This window comes from Melopsittacus undulatus, chromosome 2 (genome assembly GCF_012275295.1).
Source record: "Melopsittacus undulatus isolate bMelUnd1 chromosome 2, bMelUnd1.mat.Z, whole genome shotgun sequence".
Taxonomy (NCBI): Eukaryota; Metazoa; Chordata; class Aves; order Psittaciformes; family Psittaculidae; genus Melopsittacus; species Melopsittacus undulatus.
The window spans coordinates 109,015,314-109,034,771 of NC_047528.1; the positions used below are offsets into that span (position 1 = coordinate 109,015,314).

The 19,458-nt window shown below is 36.5% G+C and overlaps 1 protein-coding gene across 5 annotated transcripts in view; it reads right to left on the bottom strand.

Moving 5' to 3' along the window:
• Positions 1-19,458, bottom strand: part of ROBO2 (roundabout guidance receptor 2) — a 400,731-nt gene that overhangs the window by 71,368 nt on the left and 309,905 nt on the right. For all 5 annotated transcript variants that reach the window (XM_031046916.2, XM_031046914.2, XM_034073045.1 and 2 more), the window contains exons 10-14: positions 15,653-15,734; positions 14,936-15,101; positions 13,097-13,263; positions 8,728-8,849; positions 1,987-2,218 (exon numbers count right to left, since the gene is read on the bottom strand). In XM_031046916.2, the coding sequence (XP_030902776.2) occupies positions 1,987-2,218; positions 8,728-8,849; positions 13,097-13,263; positions 14,936-15,101; positions 15,653-15,734 (769 nt within the window). The remainder of the gene's footprint in view (positions 1-1,986; positions 2,219-8,727; positions 8,850-13,096; positions 13,264-14,935; positions 15,102-15,652; positions 15,735-19,458) is intronic.

The window sequence follows — 19,458 nt, forward strand, 5'->3', positions numbered from 1 at the left end:
AAAACACATGTAGAACTGCATCTACTGAATGTCTCAGTTCTCTCATGGAAGCACTTAACTTTATCACCTAAACAAGAGGAAGATTTATTTGCAGGGGCTGACATTTGTCTGGTGGTAATACTACATGTTATAGGCTGATGTTTTTTTGAGAGAGATAGTTGTAAACAGACTCCTTGAAGGTTGCATTAATCTACAAAGCGTATCCTAGGCTGTGAGTTATACATATCTGTAGGCAAGAAAAGTTCTTTAAATTTTCACTATGTGGAAAGTTATTCCACATGAACAAAGTGGCCTTTAAAGTAGAAAATTACGTGACAGGCTCTGCTGGGAGATGAGGTTTATCAAAGAAAATGTCATTCCTCAAGTATTTTATAGAAATAGAAGGTACAAAATCTTCTCTCTTTTCCAGTAGTTCTTAATTTACCTTTAGCAAGAGACAGTTAGATGAACTAAATAAATAAAAAACCCAATCAATTAAAATTGGACAAGAAGAATATCTGCCAGGGAGGGGACAAAATCCTATATCTTAAGTCTAGAAAAGCAATTGTACCTGTAGAAAGCTTCTTTCCATTTTCTTGGGATTTTTTAAAGCTTTGCTCAGAACCCAGCAAAGATATTTTTTTGCCAGCTGATTTAGGCTTGATAGTCTGAACAAACTAATGGGAAACATAAAGTCCCAAATTCTAAATAAGGCTTGGACAACACCTTCCTACACAGTGTTCTACATGTTGCAGGACACTGAATTTTCTCACTGAGAAAGTATGAATGGCAACCAAGTTATCTTCATGATTACTTACTTGTTGAGTAATAATCATAACAAATCAAACAGAAAAGTGAGTAATAAGCAAATCCATTTTAGAATTAAGAAGTACTTGGCAATCAGCACTAAACTGAACTTCAGGAGACCACTGTAAATGATTAAGATGCATCTTCAATAGGAAGGAAAGTGTGCATTCAAACCCATTGAAAACCATAGGAGCACTCTTATACTTCACCAGTATTTCTTTCCCTTGCTTTGAAAGAAATAGACGAAACAGAGAGAAGAAGAACTCTCATTGTTATGATTATTATTCTACTTTTGCAGGTGAAATTTTCCAGGGAAAGGATACATTAGATAGGCATACAGATAGGTTTCTCATACTTTTCTAAAAGAAAAAAACCCCAAACTTGTATCTCACCTCACTCCCTTTACCTTTAATTAAAAAAGCAGGCTTGGACTGTGTATGTTTTAGAAAATTATATACCATGGTACATGCTATGGATATAAATGTTTGTGCATTTCAGTAAACTGCTTACTATGTCTGCATCCTGAATGTTTTACAGAGGCTTGAAAGGTACTTAAGGGAATCCTCTGGAGAACTAAATAGGGCAGTTTCATGAGCTCTGCTGAGAAACAACAGAGTGGCCTGACCTTGAGACTGGAGCTCCTTCAGACCAGTCAAATATCTGTCCTTCACTAGTCCCCATTTCCCAAACTGCTCCTCTACATAGTTACCCATTCAGAAAGATGTTCTTAATATCAAACACTTGCCTGTAGAAGGTTTCATTTATTAGTTTTATTTTCAAAGTGCAGACCAAAGCCTTTTATTGCAGCAATACTGGCTATAAAAGAATGGTTGCAGTGCACAATTTTTGGAAGACCCAGTGCCACCATTAGATCAGAAGGACGTAACAACCAGAACAATATAGGACTGGTCCAGTGCTTTCTCATGGAATACTAATAGTACAAAACCGAATATTATATTGAATATATTGAATTCTGATAATTATATTGGATATTCGAATTTTATTTAATAATATATAACCAAACATTATAATAATGATATTGAATTCTAATCATGATATTGAATTCTAACTCCAAACCTGTATCTAACAAACAGAAAATATGTGGAAGAAATAGAGCTGAATATACTCATAACACACAATAACCAAAACCATTCAGTGTTAGGTGTGGAAGCCAATTGCTTTTCTGACTATTTTACTAACCTTCCTCTGTGGTGCGAGCAGACTTTGATTCACTGTCCATTCCTTGGAATTCATTGAAATAGGGGCGAACCTTAATTTCATAAGTGACCCCCTTTTTCAAGCTGACGAGGACAGCGCTGCGCTCAGTTGGGACTTTGACCTCCAAGTTCTGCCATACAGCTGGAGAAGGCAAGCCAGATGTTTGGCGATACATCACTCGGTAGCCCTGAATAAACTGGGATTGACGGTCAACCTAGAAAGGGCATTAAATAATGCATTAATAAATGTATTAAAGTAACAAAACTGTATAAAAAGAAAGACATTCTGTCCTCATGAAAAAGAAAAAATTAACAGTTGTTTAAGTGCCGAATTTAAAAATCAAACTGCCTTCCTGTAAGTCACTGTTGATTAAAGTGTCTAAAGACACTTTGTCTAAAAAACATTTTTCTCACATTACTTGTTATAGAATATTTCTATTTTACTTTCCCCAGCTCTATATATCATAACTAATACCACCTTAAATCACAAAACAAGGCCCCACCTCTGCAACAAATAATGAAAAGAGAACTTTGGCATAATGCTTAATGCATGTAAACTTATTAAGCACATCTTGGCTACTGATGCACTGAAATAGGAGAAGAAAAACAAATTATTTTCAGAAAGGGACAAGTCTTTGAAGATACCCTACATGCTTTCAGTTAGTCATTACTTGGCTCACAGCTCATCTTTTCATGAGATGCACAGGTAAGTAAAATAAACATAAGACAGACGCAGAGGAAACAGCTTCTAAGGACATGTGCTGTTTCTTGTGTTCACAATCTAAGCCATCTCTTTATGTCCTGGGGCTGTGATGCTCTTAGGCCATCAGATGGAAATGGAATGCTGTTTTTGGTTTACATTTTTGTACGTTGCTAGATGAGCCAAACTCCAGATTGGACCATACACAGAAGTCTAACAATTCTAACTTATTGGAACTATAAATAGGATTTGTGTGAAGGAAAAACTGAAAATGTGTTTTGTCTCTTAGGGGGAAAAAAAATGTCTGAAACAATGATTTGAGGCATTATGATGTTTGCATGAATTTTCTAAAAAGACAATCAAACCAATTTGATGGATAAAATCAAACCAAACCCAGCTGCTTCTGTAGACAACAAATAAAGAGCCGCACAAATAGGCAGACTATACAAATTGCTGTTTGGTAAATCTCTGGGTTCTAGCTAAGATCAACAAGTAGGATTTCTTTTCCACTCTTGACAATTTGCTAGTTCAGAAGTATTTCAGAATTAGAGGCACATTTGTCTCACTTCTCTTAAGAATAAATGAAATTAAGGCTAAACACAAAAACCAGGTCTATTATGCTTCTCCTATAATCCTGTTACAGTTTACTGGGGCATTCAGAGGGGACACAGATTCTTAGACATTAGAAAGGAGGGCAAGCAAGAAGAAAGCTTTATTTATGAGAGCAAAGCAGAAATGTCTTTCATCAAAACTGTCACTGTTAAAAACCTTGCAACATATGTTACAACAACATTAAGCTTGCATTTTATAAACTTCTCTGCATTCACTTTAAGTGAATTTATGCACTGAAAGAGGGATATAACTCACAATAATAGCTTGTTAATACCGAAAGAATCAAGCTGTGTTTTTAAGAAGAACATTAACCAGCTGTTTCCAGATGAAGGGAGTCTGTAAATCAGAGTAAATTGTTTTTATCCATGTTTGACTTTGATTAACTAAATGTTTTACGGACATAAAGACTTTGCGAATCTCATGTTTACTAAAAAATTCAGCAAGAATAATACTTTCATTCACTTTGTAATACATATTCTCAACCTAAGTTACAATAGAAGGCTATGATGTTTAATAATCAAACACTGGGTTTGATTCCTACCTAAATTAGAAGCTATACTGAAAGACAACATAATTTTGTTAGAACTTTCCATCTTGTCTTTGCTGTGCTTTTAAACTCTACTAACTGCTGCCTAGTGGACAACATCTGAAAATTCAGAGTTGACTAGGCTGAAGAGTGACAGTATGCTGCTATGAAACAGTATGGAAACTCTTGTACAGCATGGCAGAAACACAAACACACTCACTAACTCACTGAGAAGAAATGGATCCCTACAGCACACCTATAGCATACTAATTTTGAGTCCATCACACTTTCCTAGCTACTTATATACAGGCAATATACAAAGTATTCATCATATTCAAAGTATTCATAAAGTATACCAAAGTATACTTCTTCTGCTATACTTCTAAGCTCCCAAGCTAAAAGACTAACCAACACAAGGACTACGATAACAAAACACAGTGCTACAACAAGGATTTCATATATATGGAAGCTATAAACTCATATAAGTTTCACAGAGTTTTAAATGAGATGTTTGATTACAACAGGGCTGAGTGATCTGATTGAATTTCAGTTTATTGACAGTGATTCCATTGGTCAGGGTCTGGGAAGGCACTTAGAAAATACTACACATTTTTTTAATGTTTTCTATAAGCATTCAGTTGTATTCAGTGTCAAGGAGAGGATACAAAGCTATTTCTCATGCTGACTTAAAGCTAGTCTGAATGAATAGAGCCATTCACACGGTTAAAATGTTGGGAAACTATGCAAAGGTCACTTCACATATGGAGAAAAGTGGATTTTTTGTTTTGTTTGGAGTTTTCTGATGACTAAAAAACTACTCCTGGATAATAATATGGATTAATCAGAGGTGTTTCCCATATACATACACATGCGTATATGCGTGTACCTCTATACGTATGTATATGCATGCACATACATATGTGTATATGTATATGTCTATATATACATGTACACACAGTCTTACATACAATACAGAGCCTGTGACTTCACCGTTCCCTCCATTTGTTATGTGGTAATTATGTGTCACACCAATAGCAGGCTATTAAAAATATGCTTAGCATTAAAGAACTGCATTCAGCTGTGCTAAGCATCAAACAATAGGTTTGGTGCAAGTTCACACATAGGTAGTTGCAGAAACATGCACCATGATTTGATGAAAGAATGTGATCATTGCTAGTTATTCTTCTTTCTCCCTCTTTTCCTTTTTTTATTGCTGGCTGCCACTTCCTTATGCAGAGTACTTAGCATTATTACAGAAGCTGCAGGAACTCTCTTGTGCTGAATACCGGGAGCAGAGAATATTTCTAGTCTTCCTGTGACACTCTTAACTACTCTTGAATCTGTACAAGAAGTAGTGATATCCACTCAGAAAAGCTGCACCAGTTGCTGATCTAAAGATACGCTTTCTCCCTCAAAAGACAGATGGGGAAAATGCAGATGCTCTTTTAAAAGGTAGAAGAGAGCAATTACTGGATAGACTCTTCTCAGCACTGACCTAATCCTTTAAGGCAACCTACAAGCATAATTGGTCCTGCATGCTCCTTCTTACCTTCTTTTACCATGAATACATAGTGCGTGAGGTATCTCAAAACTGACAACAGCTCTCCATTTCTGCAGAACAGGAAACTCATTTTCCCTGCATGTTCAAATCTGCACATACCACAGGTGAACATGAAACAGGTTCAAAGGCTACTAGATCATTCATTTAGACTATTAGGTTGTTAAAAAGATGGCAAGAAACTCATAATGCAGCTCCTGCTGCAAATATAAACTCCTTTCAGATAAAGCTGCTAATCTGCCCCCTAAAGAGATTTTGCAATATGCTGTGTAGTATGTAAATTTCTACCCCAAAATATCCTAACAAATACTCTCCTCCCACATCAATACCCACAGCGATTCTCTATCTGCAGAGAATACCTTGCACACTGTGCTGAACTCACCAGAACACACTCAGAGTAATCCCTGGAAATTCAAACAGCACTAGCATTTATCTGTCCTACAGGAACAAGACAAAAGGTGATGATACACTACAAGACTGTCTAAAGGACTTGACTCCTGAAGCTTCCAGTGAATTACATTAATTTAAAATCAATGTCAAATTAAAAGACAGAGGTAAATAAATTCTCCTTCTGCCTGGTAGCAGCCCAGAAGGCAGGCAGGGTTTCAGAGCAACAATTCTTTTGTTGAACTGATTTTCACTCCTGCTTGTGCCACAAGGCTCCTTTCTAACACAAGGAAACTTTACATCTGACCACTAATGAAACTCTCAGTTTAATGCCCAGTGAGGCTAGAAGTGCTTAACTGTAGTTGAGGTCAGCTAAAAAAAAGTGCTTGGAGTACAAAATATGCTGTTGCAATGCAAAATGTTTTGAGAAAAGTGAAAATAAATCAGGCCCAAGTTTTAAAATTAGCCATTTGATAACACTGGGCATGTCTGATTCCGTAAGTCTCATCAGCAATAAATATCTCTGCACCTCACCTCTCTGTGTGTAAAGTTAGGATAATGACACATTTTTATCATCCTGATGTTGAATTCAGTATTATTTGTGAAGCACACAAATGTTACGGTTGAGAGCATGACAGATAAGCAAGCATGAGAGACAAACTAATAATTTTTTATTCAATGAAAGGCTTCAATGCTATGAATTTAATAAGACCTAGCACCACACAGTGAATAAAGAAGATAAAAAGAAATGTTGAATAGCTCCATGAAGAAGAGATCCTGTATGTGACCTCATAATTACAGCCACACTTTAAAAACCTATGCACAAGAGGAATAAATTTAAGAGACATGCCACTTCTTTTTTATTAACACTGACTTTGTAAACCAGACAAAACATTTCTGTGTATTTTAACATTGCAACGCACCTGCAGAGAACTGTTTCTGGAATTTTAAACTCATATTTGAAAATAAAAGAGAAAGTAAAACCCAAATCCTTTCAGAAAGAAAACAGAAATTGGTGTTAATTCACTGGGAGTCAGGATGCTAATAATTGAATAACCAGGGATGTTCCTTGGCATTCACTCTTTGAATCACAGAAAGTCGTACGACTCTCATGGTGCTTCTGTCCTTTTGTATGATAGCTGTGCTATCTAGCCATTTTATAGCAATAGAGGGGACTTTATTCTCTGGATAGAGTGGCTTTTTTTCCTAGAGACTATGGTTAATTAATTGGTTTTGTTCTGGTTGCTGGAAAGTTTCTAATTAGTAGTTCCAGAGGTCTTTTGTTGTGTCTTTCTTCCCTTAGGCAATTTGAAAGGTCTCTGCAGAGGCTTATATGCTTGTCATGTTGTACAGGGTCGCTGCTTTGAGAGATCTTCCCAATAAGCTGATATCCCTAACAATTTACCTTTACCTGTCCATGTTTTCTTCACTCATTACATGTTCAGCAGGGACACCAAGAGACTCTTTTAGATAGAGATATATACACACACACATTAATACAGATTTCATTATAACAATTGGTTACATTGCATAAAACTGAATTCTGTTTATACTGGGGCTTCCTTTCGTAGTATACGCTAAAGCAAAGGCAAGCCTATGAAACTGTTTTTCTGATAGCTGTCACGTCCAAGAAAGGACTCAAAGGAGCACTGTACAGATGTAAGCCAAGTTTGCAATTCGTGGTTGATAGCATCTAAGGTTTCTTAACTACTGACCCACCTGCTTGGGCAAATATCTGCTTGGGCAAAGGGTTTGCTATAAAGGTTAGTCAGTGTGGTCTGGAGTGATGTAGCTTTTTTAGAAAGGCAAGCTGCATGTTGACATCAAATGCAATGTGCAATGACACATTTTCTCAATAATCTCCTAACAAAGACAAATTTGTTGGTTTCTCTATTTATTTTAATCTGCCTCTCAACCACCGAAATCTGTCAGAGCAAGTATGGTGCATAAGCTCCCGTAAATATGGCTAAGTTGTGCAAAACCAACAGTAATCCTTATAATACATAATCTATCACCACACTTATCTCCTACTGCATAATCCCCTCTACACATTAAGCTCTTAGCAATATTACACGTAGAAGAAAACCCCTGAGTATTGTGAAGACTCCATTAGCAGAATTCACCCCACACAATACAACTGTTTCAGTGACATGCAGTACTATTTCTCTCATTCTTCTGCCTGTGGCTCTCCTTCCTCTGGGGAAGACGCCCTAAGAGCAAAACACTCGGTACGCAGCACTGTGCCAACTCTCTCCTCCTATGGTTACAAATCCTTTCCTTCAAGCCTCAGGAAGGAAAACATAGCATTTTGAAAGCCAAGCACTGTATTAAAAATTCTACCCAGTAGTTTGACCCTTGAAATAGAAAGTTATTGAGTACTGCCAAAAAGATTCTAATGAAAGGATATCCACTGATTGTGGGTAAGGCTTATGCTAAAAAACCAGATGCTGCACAGTGGATCAGGCATCAGCACCATGTGTTTCTGATTGCACTACAAGTGCCCTATATGAAACCTATTTTTGCATTTTAGAGTCACCACAAAATAGGGTATTGTTGGAGGTCCCTACGCCTTGAAGTGGAAAGTGCTTTTTCATATAGCAATTTCACGTTGATATTTGATTATTTTTTGACATTCACAGTAGTGAGCCCACAGATCAATTATCCTTTAGATTATGGTGTTAACCATATTCATTTTCATTGTATTTTTCTAGTCAGACAGCTAGCTCACTTTGAGCTGAATGCTGAAGATTTTGAACCTACCTGACTTGAAACAGAAAATAAAAGACCATTTCATTACCACATATATATGCTTGTTATAATGTTATTTTATCAGAGCACTCACACTGAGGTCAAGACTGGAGCTCTTCAGTATGGTATAAAAAACTTAAGGGATAGATAGCAAAATGAAATACCTTTAAGGTAATAATAACACAAGCCTTACCGTCCAGGTAACTTGAACCGTCGTGGGTGTCAGCACAACAGGATTATGCAGTCGTACAATTACATCTCCCAATTCTTTCTGAACTTGCCTGTGATCCACACCTTGTGCTGGTGGGCTGATATCTGCCAGGCACACACATGAAAGCATTATTTTAGTGAGAAGTTATATATGGCATCAGTAAGAATTACTGAATAGCTTGATGACCTGATTTAAACACCCTTTATAGTAGTGAAAGTGGTAAGTGATGAAAGGAATGCAATATTCACTAGTTCCAAAATACTCAGATATTAATAATGTTGCCCAGACATCTGGAACCAAAAAGGTTAGTATAATTGGAGAAAATGAACAGGTTTGTTTGTTTATTTATTTATTTATTTATGTTCTTAGAACATACATGACACTAAGTCATTACGCGTTTCCAAACTTTAACTAAGCTTCCCTTTCCCACATACCATGCACACAAGAAACTGAACTCCAAGAATAGCATTTTCTTCTGCAAGGCAAATTTTTCCTTTACAGATATAGATAATGAAAGCTAGTGCAAATACAAACAAAAAGATTATCCATTAAGCCACTCTGATTCTGAGCTGAAAAAAGGCCAACAAAAACTCTATACCACAAAAATTTTCTCTTCAAGACTATGCCAAAAATTCCTTCAAAGTGTGTGTGGAAATTATTTATTTTAGTCAAAATCTGAAGGAAAACTGTGATTCCATCTGCAGCACCACGTGCGGCCCTGGTACTTAGTCCTCAGGAACCACATTTGAGTTATGCCATTATTTTAAATTGAATGAAGCTGTATTACCTTTGCTAAATAGGAACTGCAAATACAAAGTATGTGTTAGAAAATGGAGCAGGAGATGTTCAATGTGTCTTTTTAGTGATAGTTCCTGGAAATCTTAATTTTCTGTTCTATTGTGCCAAAAGAAGAATGCTGGGCTGCAGCTATCACTTAGGTTATATATCACCAGAGCATGTCCCTTCTTCCATCTTAAGAAAAAAGCGAATGCACTTCCTATGAGCCAGTGAATTCTGCATCCCTTCAACAGATCCTCCAAGGATCTTACAATGATGTTCTTGAACAACAGTTACAGATGCCCTTACTATGTCAGTTATCTTTGGGGACTGAATAATACCTGTTAGAATTATGTATACTGTTTATTTCTGCTGGAATTTGGTTGAATTTTCCAGAAGAGAGAATTTGGAATACAACCACAGATTATATTCAAAAGGCCCAATACATTATAGAATCATAGAATAGTTAGGGTTGGAAAGGACCTTAAGATCATCTAGTTCCAGCCCCCCTGCCATGGGCAGGGACACCTCACACTAAACCATATCACCCAAGGCTTCACCCAGCCTGGCCTTGAACACTGCCAGGGATGGAGCATTCACAACCTCCCTGGGCAACTCATTCCAGTACCTCACCACCCTAACAGTAAAGAATTTCTTTCTTATATCCAATCTAAACCTCTGCTGTTTATGCTCATGGCTGCCCGGGCATCTGCTTGGTTTTCTCACGGGATCTGCAAGCAAAGACCCTTTCCCTGTTTCTGGATCAACCTCATGTCCTTGTGAAGAAAATATATACATATAAGGTTTTCATCCCTCTCTGATGGTCTTAGATATGGGAGTATGCAGCATGTGACATCTTTTTATCTTCTAATATTATTAAGAAGAAATGTTAGTGCTCTTACAAATATAACTGAGTTTGAATCACATGCCTCCAGATTTTGGAAGAGAGTAGGTTTTAATCATCAGTATTTCAACTTCATCATTCTGGATAGTTATGGATTCTGAGCCATCAATAAAAAATATTGCAACAGGCTACTATTGATATTCAAATGAAAATGGCTCCATGGATCTCCAAAAGGAAGATAATCCAAATGTGGTTGTCAGTGAAGGGGCTTGTCTAGCAAATTATGCCTATCCAACAAACCAACAAACAGACAGATACAGTGAAACAAATCCGGAAGATAGCAACTGAGACTGGTTTTCACAATTTTAATGGGATGTATGCCCAGACATAAGGGAATAACATGGGCTAATATTGGTAAGAAATAAGTATCAAGATGTATTCTGTTTCCCAGTCCGTACACTTAGATACATATGCATACATGATGCTCACAGTGTAATACCTTGTAATGTCATTTTCACACTACTAGCAGACTCCTGGTAGAAAAGCAGTTGATCTATCTATAAAGATATCATCAAGTACTGGAATAATAAAGTCACAACTGAAGCAAAACTGGCATGAGAAGCTATATTCTGATTACAATTAAGAGATCTCCAAAATTAAATTTGATATGCATTTCCTCTAACCTGTCTTTTAACAGCTTCCAGGAGAGTTAGTATTAGCTGCTAGTAATTTAGATTCCAGATATAGGATTATATATGGTTTTTTTAAAGTGTTTTTTAATATATGGTTTGATCTGTTAATAATCCAAACAAGAAATCAGCTCCTTTCTTAATTACGCATTTATCTGCCCTTATATGATGTAAGTCATATAAGGTAAACCTTTTGAAAGCTTCCAATTTTCTATTTGAGGTCCAATGGTGAAAATAGGCATAAAATCCTATTACTTATCTTTTCTATACTTAATACCAGGAAATTAAAAGCTCAGCTATTAAAATTACTACAGACACCTGTTGCAAATTAGTATTATATAGCACTGTTATAGCTGCTTTTTTGTTCCTCCATGGCCACTGTGAATAGACTTTCTACCATGTGTCAGCTTCTTCCGTGAGCCTGAATTGAATTCAGGCATAATTAGAAATCACATCAAAACATTATGTTAATTTTCAATTGATTTTATGATTTAATTCTATTAAACTGCAGGCTTGCAAAGAAGCTATAAATCCTCTACATGTCTCAGTGTGCTTGACTGCTAAACAGCTTCTGGAAATGGAAGCTACAACACATGCTGCAGCTAATTAAAAGACATGTTGTTACTGAAATCAAATTGCTTGTCAGTATGTCAGATAAAAAGTCTATACTTGACACTCAAATGCCAAACAAAGTTTTTTTTGTTTTGTTTTTGTTTTAACTAGGTGATAAGTTATGCAGACTAAAAGGCTGGTGCAATGAAAAGCATGAGTCACCCTATAATAATGGGAGAGTGAGAAAGTGAAGAAAACTTATCATACTCCGTGAATAGTGAAGCCATGAAATTCCTACCCAACTCACTCTTCCCACTTTTCAGAAAGCAGCTCTGTTTCTCCTTTTACAACAATGATAACTATTTTTAGGGGATAATTATTAAGTTCAGATTTATTTAGGAACAGACTTGTATGAGAGGCTGGATGTGATGCTTTATGTGATAAAGAAATTCCACCCTAGTCTTGTTTCTCTTTCCATCTAGGATCAACAAAGGACCCAAACCACTAACACATGCTGGAAGTTGACACAGAATGCAGTTTTCAGGCACACTATTATAACTTCCATAAACAGGGACAGAAGATGTCATTCTAAATTAACTGTGAGAGGGCCTATTACTTTGGACCTGAGGAAAATTGTGATTCAAAAAATCATTAATTCCTATATTCCAACCTGTTTAACACAGAACTACACTAATATGAAATACTGAAGCCAAAAACATGCTGTGAAAAGAAATTTGTTTGTGGCCGTTAGACACAGTTTTTAGAGCTTGAAGTAATGGTGAACAGAATTCAAAAGTCCATTCAATAGCAGTAGAGGATCACAGCTACCAATTATTATCACTTCAGCCTTTCCTCTTTCTTCATGCAATGGATTAATATAAGAACTCAGAAATCTAGGTAAGTAAGCAGCAGACCCATACTTTTCTCAGAATAACTTAAAAGTATTCTTAGCATGCAGATGCCTTAATTGACATTAATTCTCTGCCTAGATTTTGGACCAGATTAATCAACACACTGCAGATATTTTCTGAAGATCTTCTGATTAAAACTAATGCAAATCACAGTGTCTGTCTATCATAAGCACTTGTTATTATAGAATATCCCTATTAGAATAATGGAGAAGAAGTCAGGTCATAGAAAGAAAAAGTACTGAGGAGAGCATGGTATTCTGAGCACTTCTCAGAAAAGTTTGGATAACTCACATTACTTTCAATAGAAACCAGGAATCAAGGAGCTCACAGAGTCTAAATAAACTGGAAGCCAAAATGTCTACAGTGTACAAAGGATTAAAGAGCTAACCTATTGCTCCTAAACTCTAGATTGATACAGCAAACATTGGACTATTTTTTACCCTTACTGGTTAAGCTCAATTCATGATTCCTTCAGTCAGGGTGCTAGAGTCAAATGGCCAGACTGACTTATAGGTCAACTCTCAGTTAGCTCTTTCTTATTTCGGCTCACACATATAAACCTTAATGATTACTATTACCTTGCGTTCGGACAGGATCTGACATAGGGCTGGGATCACTCAGGCCTTGTGAATTGATAGCTCTCACCATAAACAGGTAGATTGTATTGGGTCGCAGTCCTCTCACAGTGTAGAGAGTGGTCTTCACATGGTTAGCCACTGTCTGCCAACTATTGCTCACAGATTGACTGCAATGACAAGAGAGCTGAAGATTACGACTAATGTAAGAGAAAAATATAATGAAATTACCTATTTTTGTAACCCTGTATAAAGTCTAAGTATAGGAAAAAGTTGTAAAAGCAGGTTAAAAATAAAAATATTTGTTTCTGTTAACTCATCAAGATGGGATTGAAAAAAATCACATAGCTGTCTAAAGTGTTCCTCCTTTCAGTAGAAGCAAAAGCTTTTGCTATTGCTCTAAAATAAACACCTGCAAAAGAAACGTGTGGAAAGTGAATCTGAATTACAAATAGGCCACTCTTGAACATAAACCTTAAAAAAGAAAATCCTGTTAAATAATTTTTCACAATGCTAAGTGAATTATGTCCATAAATTATCATTGGAGGAACTAAAAAACTTGAACTAAACACATACTCAAATTTACAAAAAATCCTGCTGAAAACAGGTTTGTAAATGAAGGAAAGCATATGAATATTTTTTTCTGTCACTACATCTTCCATTGGACATTATTATGATTAGATTACAGTGCACTGTATGAAGAGATTTCAATTTGTGATTGTTAAAAACAGCTTTTAATGAAAATGCCTGGTTTTTGTTAAAGTTTTTGATGGGATGCTACTAAAAGCAAATCTAGGGTGAAATATCACAAAGTTTAAAGATAAAATTTTATTCTGTTGTGCTTTGGTGTATAGCATTGATAAAAAAAATCTTCAGATATATTAAAAGGAAAAAGAAAATTAAAAGCTACAAGTTTCACATTGCTTCGATTGTTTCATTCACACAATACACAGTGAGTAAGTTCCAGACCAAAATCAACAGTCTGCACATGCAGTAGTGTTCTTTGCATATTAACATAGCAGGATGAAGCATTATCACTCTAGTTTCTTAAATTTGTATGCATATGATTTTGAAAAATTCCTGCATTAATTTTAATTAAAAGATTAATTAAATTATTTGCCATTTGTTGAACATCTTGATTAATGAAAACATTTAAGAGTGTGCTCATTTTTAGGCTGAAGCATATACTACAGATACATGTGAGAGGTATCTGCCATGCTTAAACAAACTTGCTGAATCAGTGCCCATGAGTTCTTTCATAGCATGCATTAATTGCTGCTGTGTGGAAAGGAGCAGCTGGATTCAGCCTCATGCTGGAGGGTGAAATCCTAAATTATCAACACAAAACTTTTAGCTGAAAAAGCTCAATGTATCTAAACCAGTAAAAAATAGAAAGTGTTTTCACTCTTTAATAGGTGGTGCTTTAACAAGAACAGGAATCACAGTATGCAGAGAGGCTTCAGGATCATCCATGTATTTTCAGGTTATTTGTACTATGGTAGTCAAGATAACACTGGCCCAAATGATTTGACCTGCAGCATTCCCACAGGAAACTCACTGAGGGAAAAGTAACAAATCACCACTGTATTGTCCTGTTTATATCCCTATTGACTTGAAGAAATAGATGCTCCTCTCATTAATCACTTAGAAAAAAGTGATAAATTAAAAAAAAAAACAAACATTGGAAAATAAGAATCAATGCCTGCCATAGGAGTTGTCTTTTAATTAGCTTCTAATGATATGTGTAGAGTCCAAAAGAACACCATAATACCAAGAGAACTGGTAACAGGGTTTAAACAAAATTAGAAAGGAAGGAGATTAAAAGTAGAGTAATTCACATACCTAAAAGCCTCAATGATATATGCACTAGCTGGTAGGCTTCCAGGAGTCCCTGGTTGCCAGGATAGGGTGACACTGTTCTTTGTAACATCAGTGACCTGAGGTTTGGATGGTGGCCCAGGGAGGTCATTTATATCGTAATTTTTACTGACTGTTGCTCCACCAGATTCTGTAGGGGACAAAACAAAACAATTACATTTTGTCCTTGATTGTATGTATTTGATCAAGAAGATTAAAAGGAAAAACATGCCAAATATCTGGAAAATGAGCACAACCGATGTTCTTAACCTACACAGAACTAAGTCAACAACTATTCATTACCACGTATAAATTTACGTGGAATACCAAAACCTCAGTTACTAGAAGTCTGAGAAAGCTCCCATATCCAGATCAACTCCAGCATTCAGAGAGTACACTGGACTTTGGCAGGCCTCTGTATAGGCATAATAGTTTTCTTGCCTGAGCCAATTACTGGATGAATCCTCAATTTATTAATACTCCTGTTGAGAAGAGTTATAGCATACTACTCTTCACTGGATACAAATGTGAACCGTTGCAGCGTTAAAGCACAGTTAAATCAGGGAAGGAACCAGCCTTCCCACCTAAAACTTCTCCATCTCAACCTCAGAATTTCCAGAAAATATTATTGGACTTGGACTCTAATATACCCTGCACTTTCATTTTGTGCCTACTGAAAGAAAGCCAGTGGACATCGCTTACCTGTCACCTCCAGCACAGCACTCCAAGATGTCTCCCCACTGGAACTTGTTGCAACGCAAGTGTAAGTCCCAGTATCAGACAGCTAGACATTAAAAATAGTTAAGGGCAGTTTTAACAGTTTTAGACTCAAATGACTGACTTTACTCTGGTCTTCTTTCTCTAAGTGTTTTGCTAAGAAGGATTTAGCCTACATTTTAGACAAGACTAGAGGGCACCGAACACTTCAAGCAAACATTTAATGGTGCCTTACTTTTAGAGAACTATAATAGGATTAGTTGCTTCTAGTATTTTTCTAATTCTAATTTTCATGTTGTTAATTGTACCGGTGCAGCATGTAAGTGCTACAGGATGGATGTTTTAGTGTCATTCTTTGTATTGGTTACAACAAATGCAGGTGAAATCAGGTAACAACATAACAACACTTAACTTCTTAGAGGGTAAAATCTCACCATTCATAATCCCCTGACCCAGAGATACAATTTCCAGTGCCAGGAAGGCACTTAGATCCTTATGACAAATGAAGTCATTTCTACACAGGCCACCACACATACAAATACTGTTGCTGACACTTATCAGTGGTTCTCTCTACACAGACAGCCCTCCAAGCAATCTTCAAATGGCAAAATTAAACTAGATCCTACACCATGCTTACCTTTCTTCTCTTTCACATGGGATCTTATTTCAGGCTTGCAAGACACTTTGGTAACAAAAATATTATGCATTTGTGTAAAACTACTATGATTCCCTTGTCAGTTCATATATTTCAAATCTATTTGGGAAAACCATTCTGAATTATATTGTCAATATTAATCTCAATGCTGTATGAATTTTTCTAGTGTAAAACGTGCCAAGTGTTTTGCTATTCCTTACATAAATTTCAAGATTTCTAAGACAGGAACTAATGAAGACTAAAGAGCTGGATGGAAAACAGTAACTTCACAAAGCATAAAATATACAAAGGAACCCTCTCACCGCTATCTATAAAGCATGGTAATCTGGAGATGGAAGCAGAAGAGGAAGAGTGCTGACTCTAGTGATAAAGGAGAAGAATTATATTCGCCATCAGACTACTTGACGGAAATAGGACTGCATCCAAGAAGCTTTATTGGACTTTAAGGAATTGTAATTGGTTTTCTGCTAAATGCAGATCGGCAGTATAGCATATGTGCTTATATCTCACTCTTCAAAAAGAATGTCAAGGCAAATAAGTGAGATGCTCTTTAGATTACTTGTTGATAGATAATTTAATTGATTTTTAACTTTGTCATGTTTGAATTTTGTTGGTATTTTCTTCAGATACACTGGGACTGTTGTGTACCATTCCTAGGGGCAGGAAGCAACTGATTAATGCCAGTTCAATTGTCTGAATGAGCATAAATTGCATTTTAGAAGATTTTTTTTTCATTAAATAGAAACAATAATTAAACCCTTCTGACAATGGCTCAAAGACTCAAAATATAGAGGCACTGCTAATGAAATAAGAAAGGCTCTTGAAAGGAGACAGATTTTTCCAGAGGAGAGAGCCTTATAGCATTCTGAAGTAGTGTTTTATTTTGCTGCTTCTGAGCTTTTATTAAATATATAGTTCTTCATTATGTGATAATGGAGAATATTTCTGAAGGCTATGGTTCTCAGCTTCATTTGTGTACTACTGTGACAGATGGTGTATGGCATACTCAATGAAGTATGGGATACACACAACTGAGTAACTTGCAGAAGGCAAACTCAACAGAGAAAGCAAGCTGGAGAGATGCTGCTTCTTGCAAGTTATGGTGAATTATCTATCTTCCAGACTGTGGATGGATTAGATACAGACATAGTGTATTGGTAATTCAATTACTTTAGCTTTTTTTTTTTACTATGGAAAAAAACAACAGGGCAGGTGAATGGAAAATCTTTGCTATTCAGTAAAATAAATAGCTTTTTTCCTTAGTTAATGCTGGTGTCTAAATATGGTGTGGTACAGTTTTATGGAGCATAAGTGAGTTTTCTGTCAGTGCTGGCCTGTCTGAAAGAGCACTGAGTGAGTGGTGTATGTGAGATTTCAGTTGTCTTCCTCAGAGCAACTGAGAAGACTGACTCATCAGACAAATGTCTAGGCTCATGATTAGGACTGCGGCCCATGGTTCACTGTGACTGCTGCAGACTCCTGAATAACTTGATTCACACCGAGAGCACTACATAGCAGAAGAGGAAGGTCTCAAAGGTTTAAATAGTAGTAGCTTGTCTTTCTTTGTCTTGGAATGTTTTATGATTGCAGCAGTGATTATTACTTCTGAGGGGAGGATAAGGCTGAGGACATCTGGGTGATAAAAATGAATTTGTTTTGAACTTGGGTATGCATGTAAGTGTACTTGAATGTATTTCATGGCCATTTTTTACTTAGGAAGCATTGCTAGTCCTCACTCAGGTACATCTGAGAGAAAAGTTAAACAGTTCAGATTTAAATCCACATTTAATTCATAAAATTACAAAGCACAGAAGAAATCTGGTTTTGATGGTTGTGTGTGCTTTTTATCCTTCAGTCGGAGTCAAACAGTGCACATTACTGCAATCGAGGGCTTTATAAAAAATGTCTTTCTGAGCCTTTAAGGAAAATTGGTTACTAGTGAATGAGCCACTTATGGATCAATAAAAGCCTCATGTCTTTCAAAACCATGCTCACTGCTAATACTGTTTTCTTCTTTCCTTGCAAGCATTTTTCTTCCCCTTTCGTTTGCAGACCTTGTGCCTCTAACAGCGAGATTAATGCACTGGCATGATTCAGAACCAATTTCATTGTTTGCATAGCTGCATGCAGACAGGTATCCCAGGAGCTTCTGCCTCATGGACACTCCACAGAAGCCCATCATCGATGCCTGAAAGTTTGTTTGAAATCACTAAGCTTCCACCTTTAATTGCTGCTTTCTAACACTACTGGGGAATCTTGACTATTCAAGCGCACTCTTTAATCCAGCTCTACAGGAAAAATGCATTAACCTTCATGGCCTAAACCTGCCTGCAGCCCAGGAAGGAAGGATAAATTGTTTACTCAAAGAAAGCTGGCATAAATTTTTTAATAAATTCCATTTTGTTCCAAGGAAGTTAACAATTCATCTACGATCACTGATGAGATGGCATCAGAAAACAAATCTGTTCTTTATGTCCTGTCCTTGCTAGGTATGTTTATTGACATTTTTTGGGATGGCAAAGCTAGGTGTAGAAATTTCTGTTGATGAAATTAAATGGTTACTGAAATTACCTTTAAGTTCTTGATAATAATTACATTTAACTTACTGTTTCTCCATATACACTCTTGTCCGTATACACACAAGCGTATATGCCATTTTATCTTTCAAGCCCAGGCAAAGATGCCATGCTTAGGAACAAAATCTGACATTATGGTACCTGAAACAGTATAAGATTTCTTTGTACTTTTAAGCTATTGTATTATCTCAGGTGTCAAAATGTAAATATTATGACAGGCATTCCATTTTGAACAGAAACCCTTCTGTATATGACTGGATGCATGTTACAGTATTAGTTGTCTTCTCACATCTGCAGCTTGATGAAACATCTCCAGCAAGTGTAACACTGGAATAAATCAGACAGCTCAAGACAGCCAAGACTCATTGATGGATATAGTACACAGCCAAACCCTGATGAACTCCAGAATCACTTGCTAGCACAATAGCTCCTTAGAAAATTATGACTGGGTGTTGAAAATGAACTGCTCCAAGTTTTAAGAAAGACAATGGGCCAGTGGTTTCACAGTAAAACAGACTGAAAAGATGAGGAGGGCCTGTCCTTTTATGTGTTTCTCTATT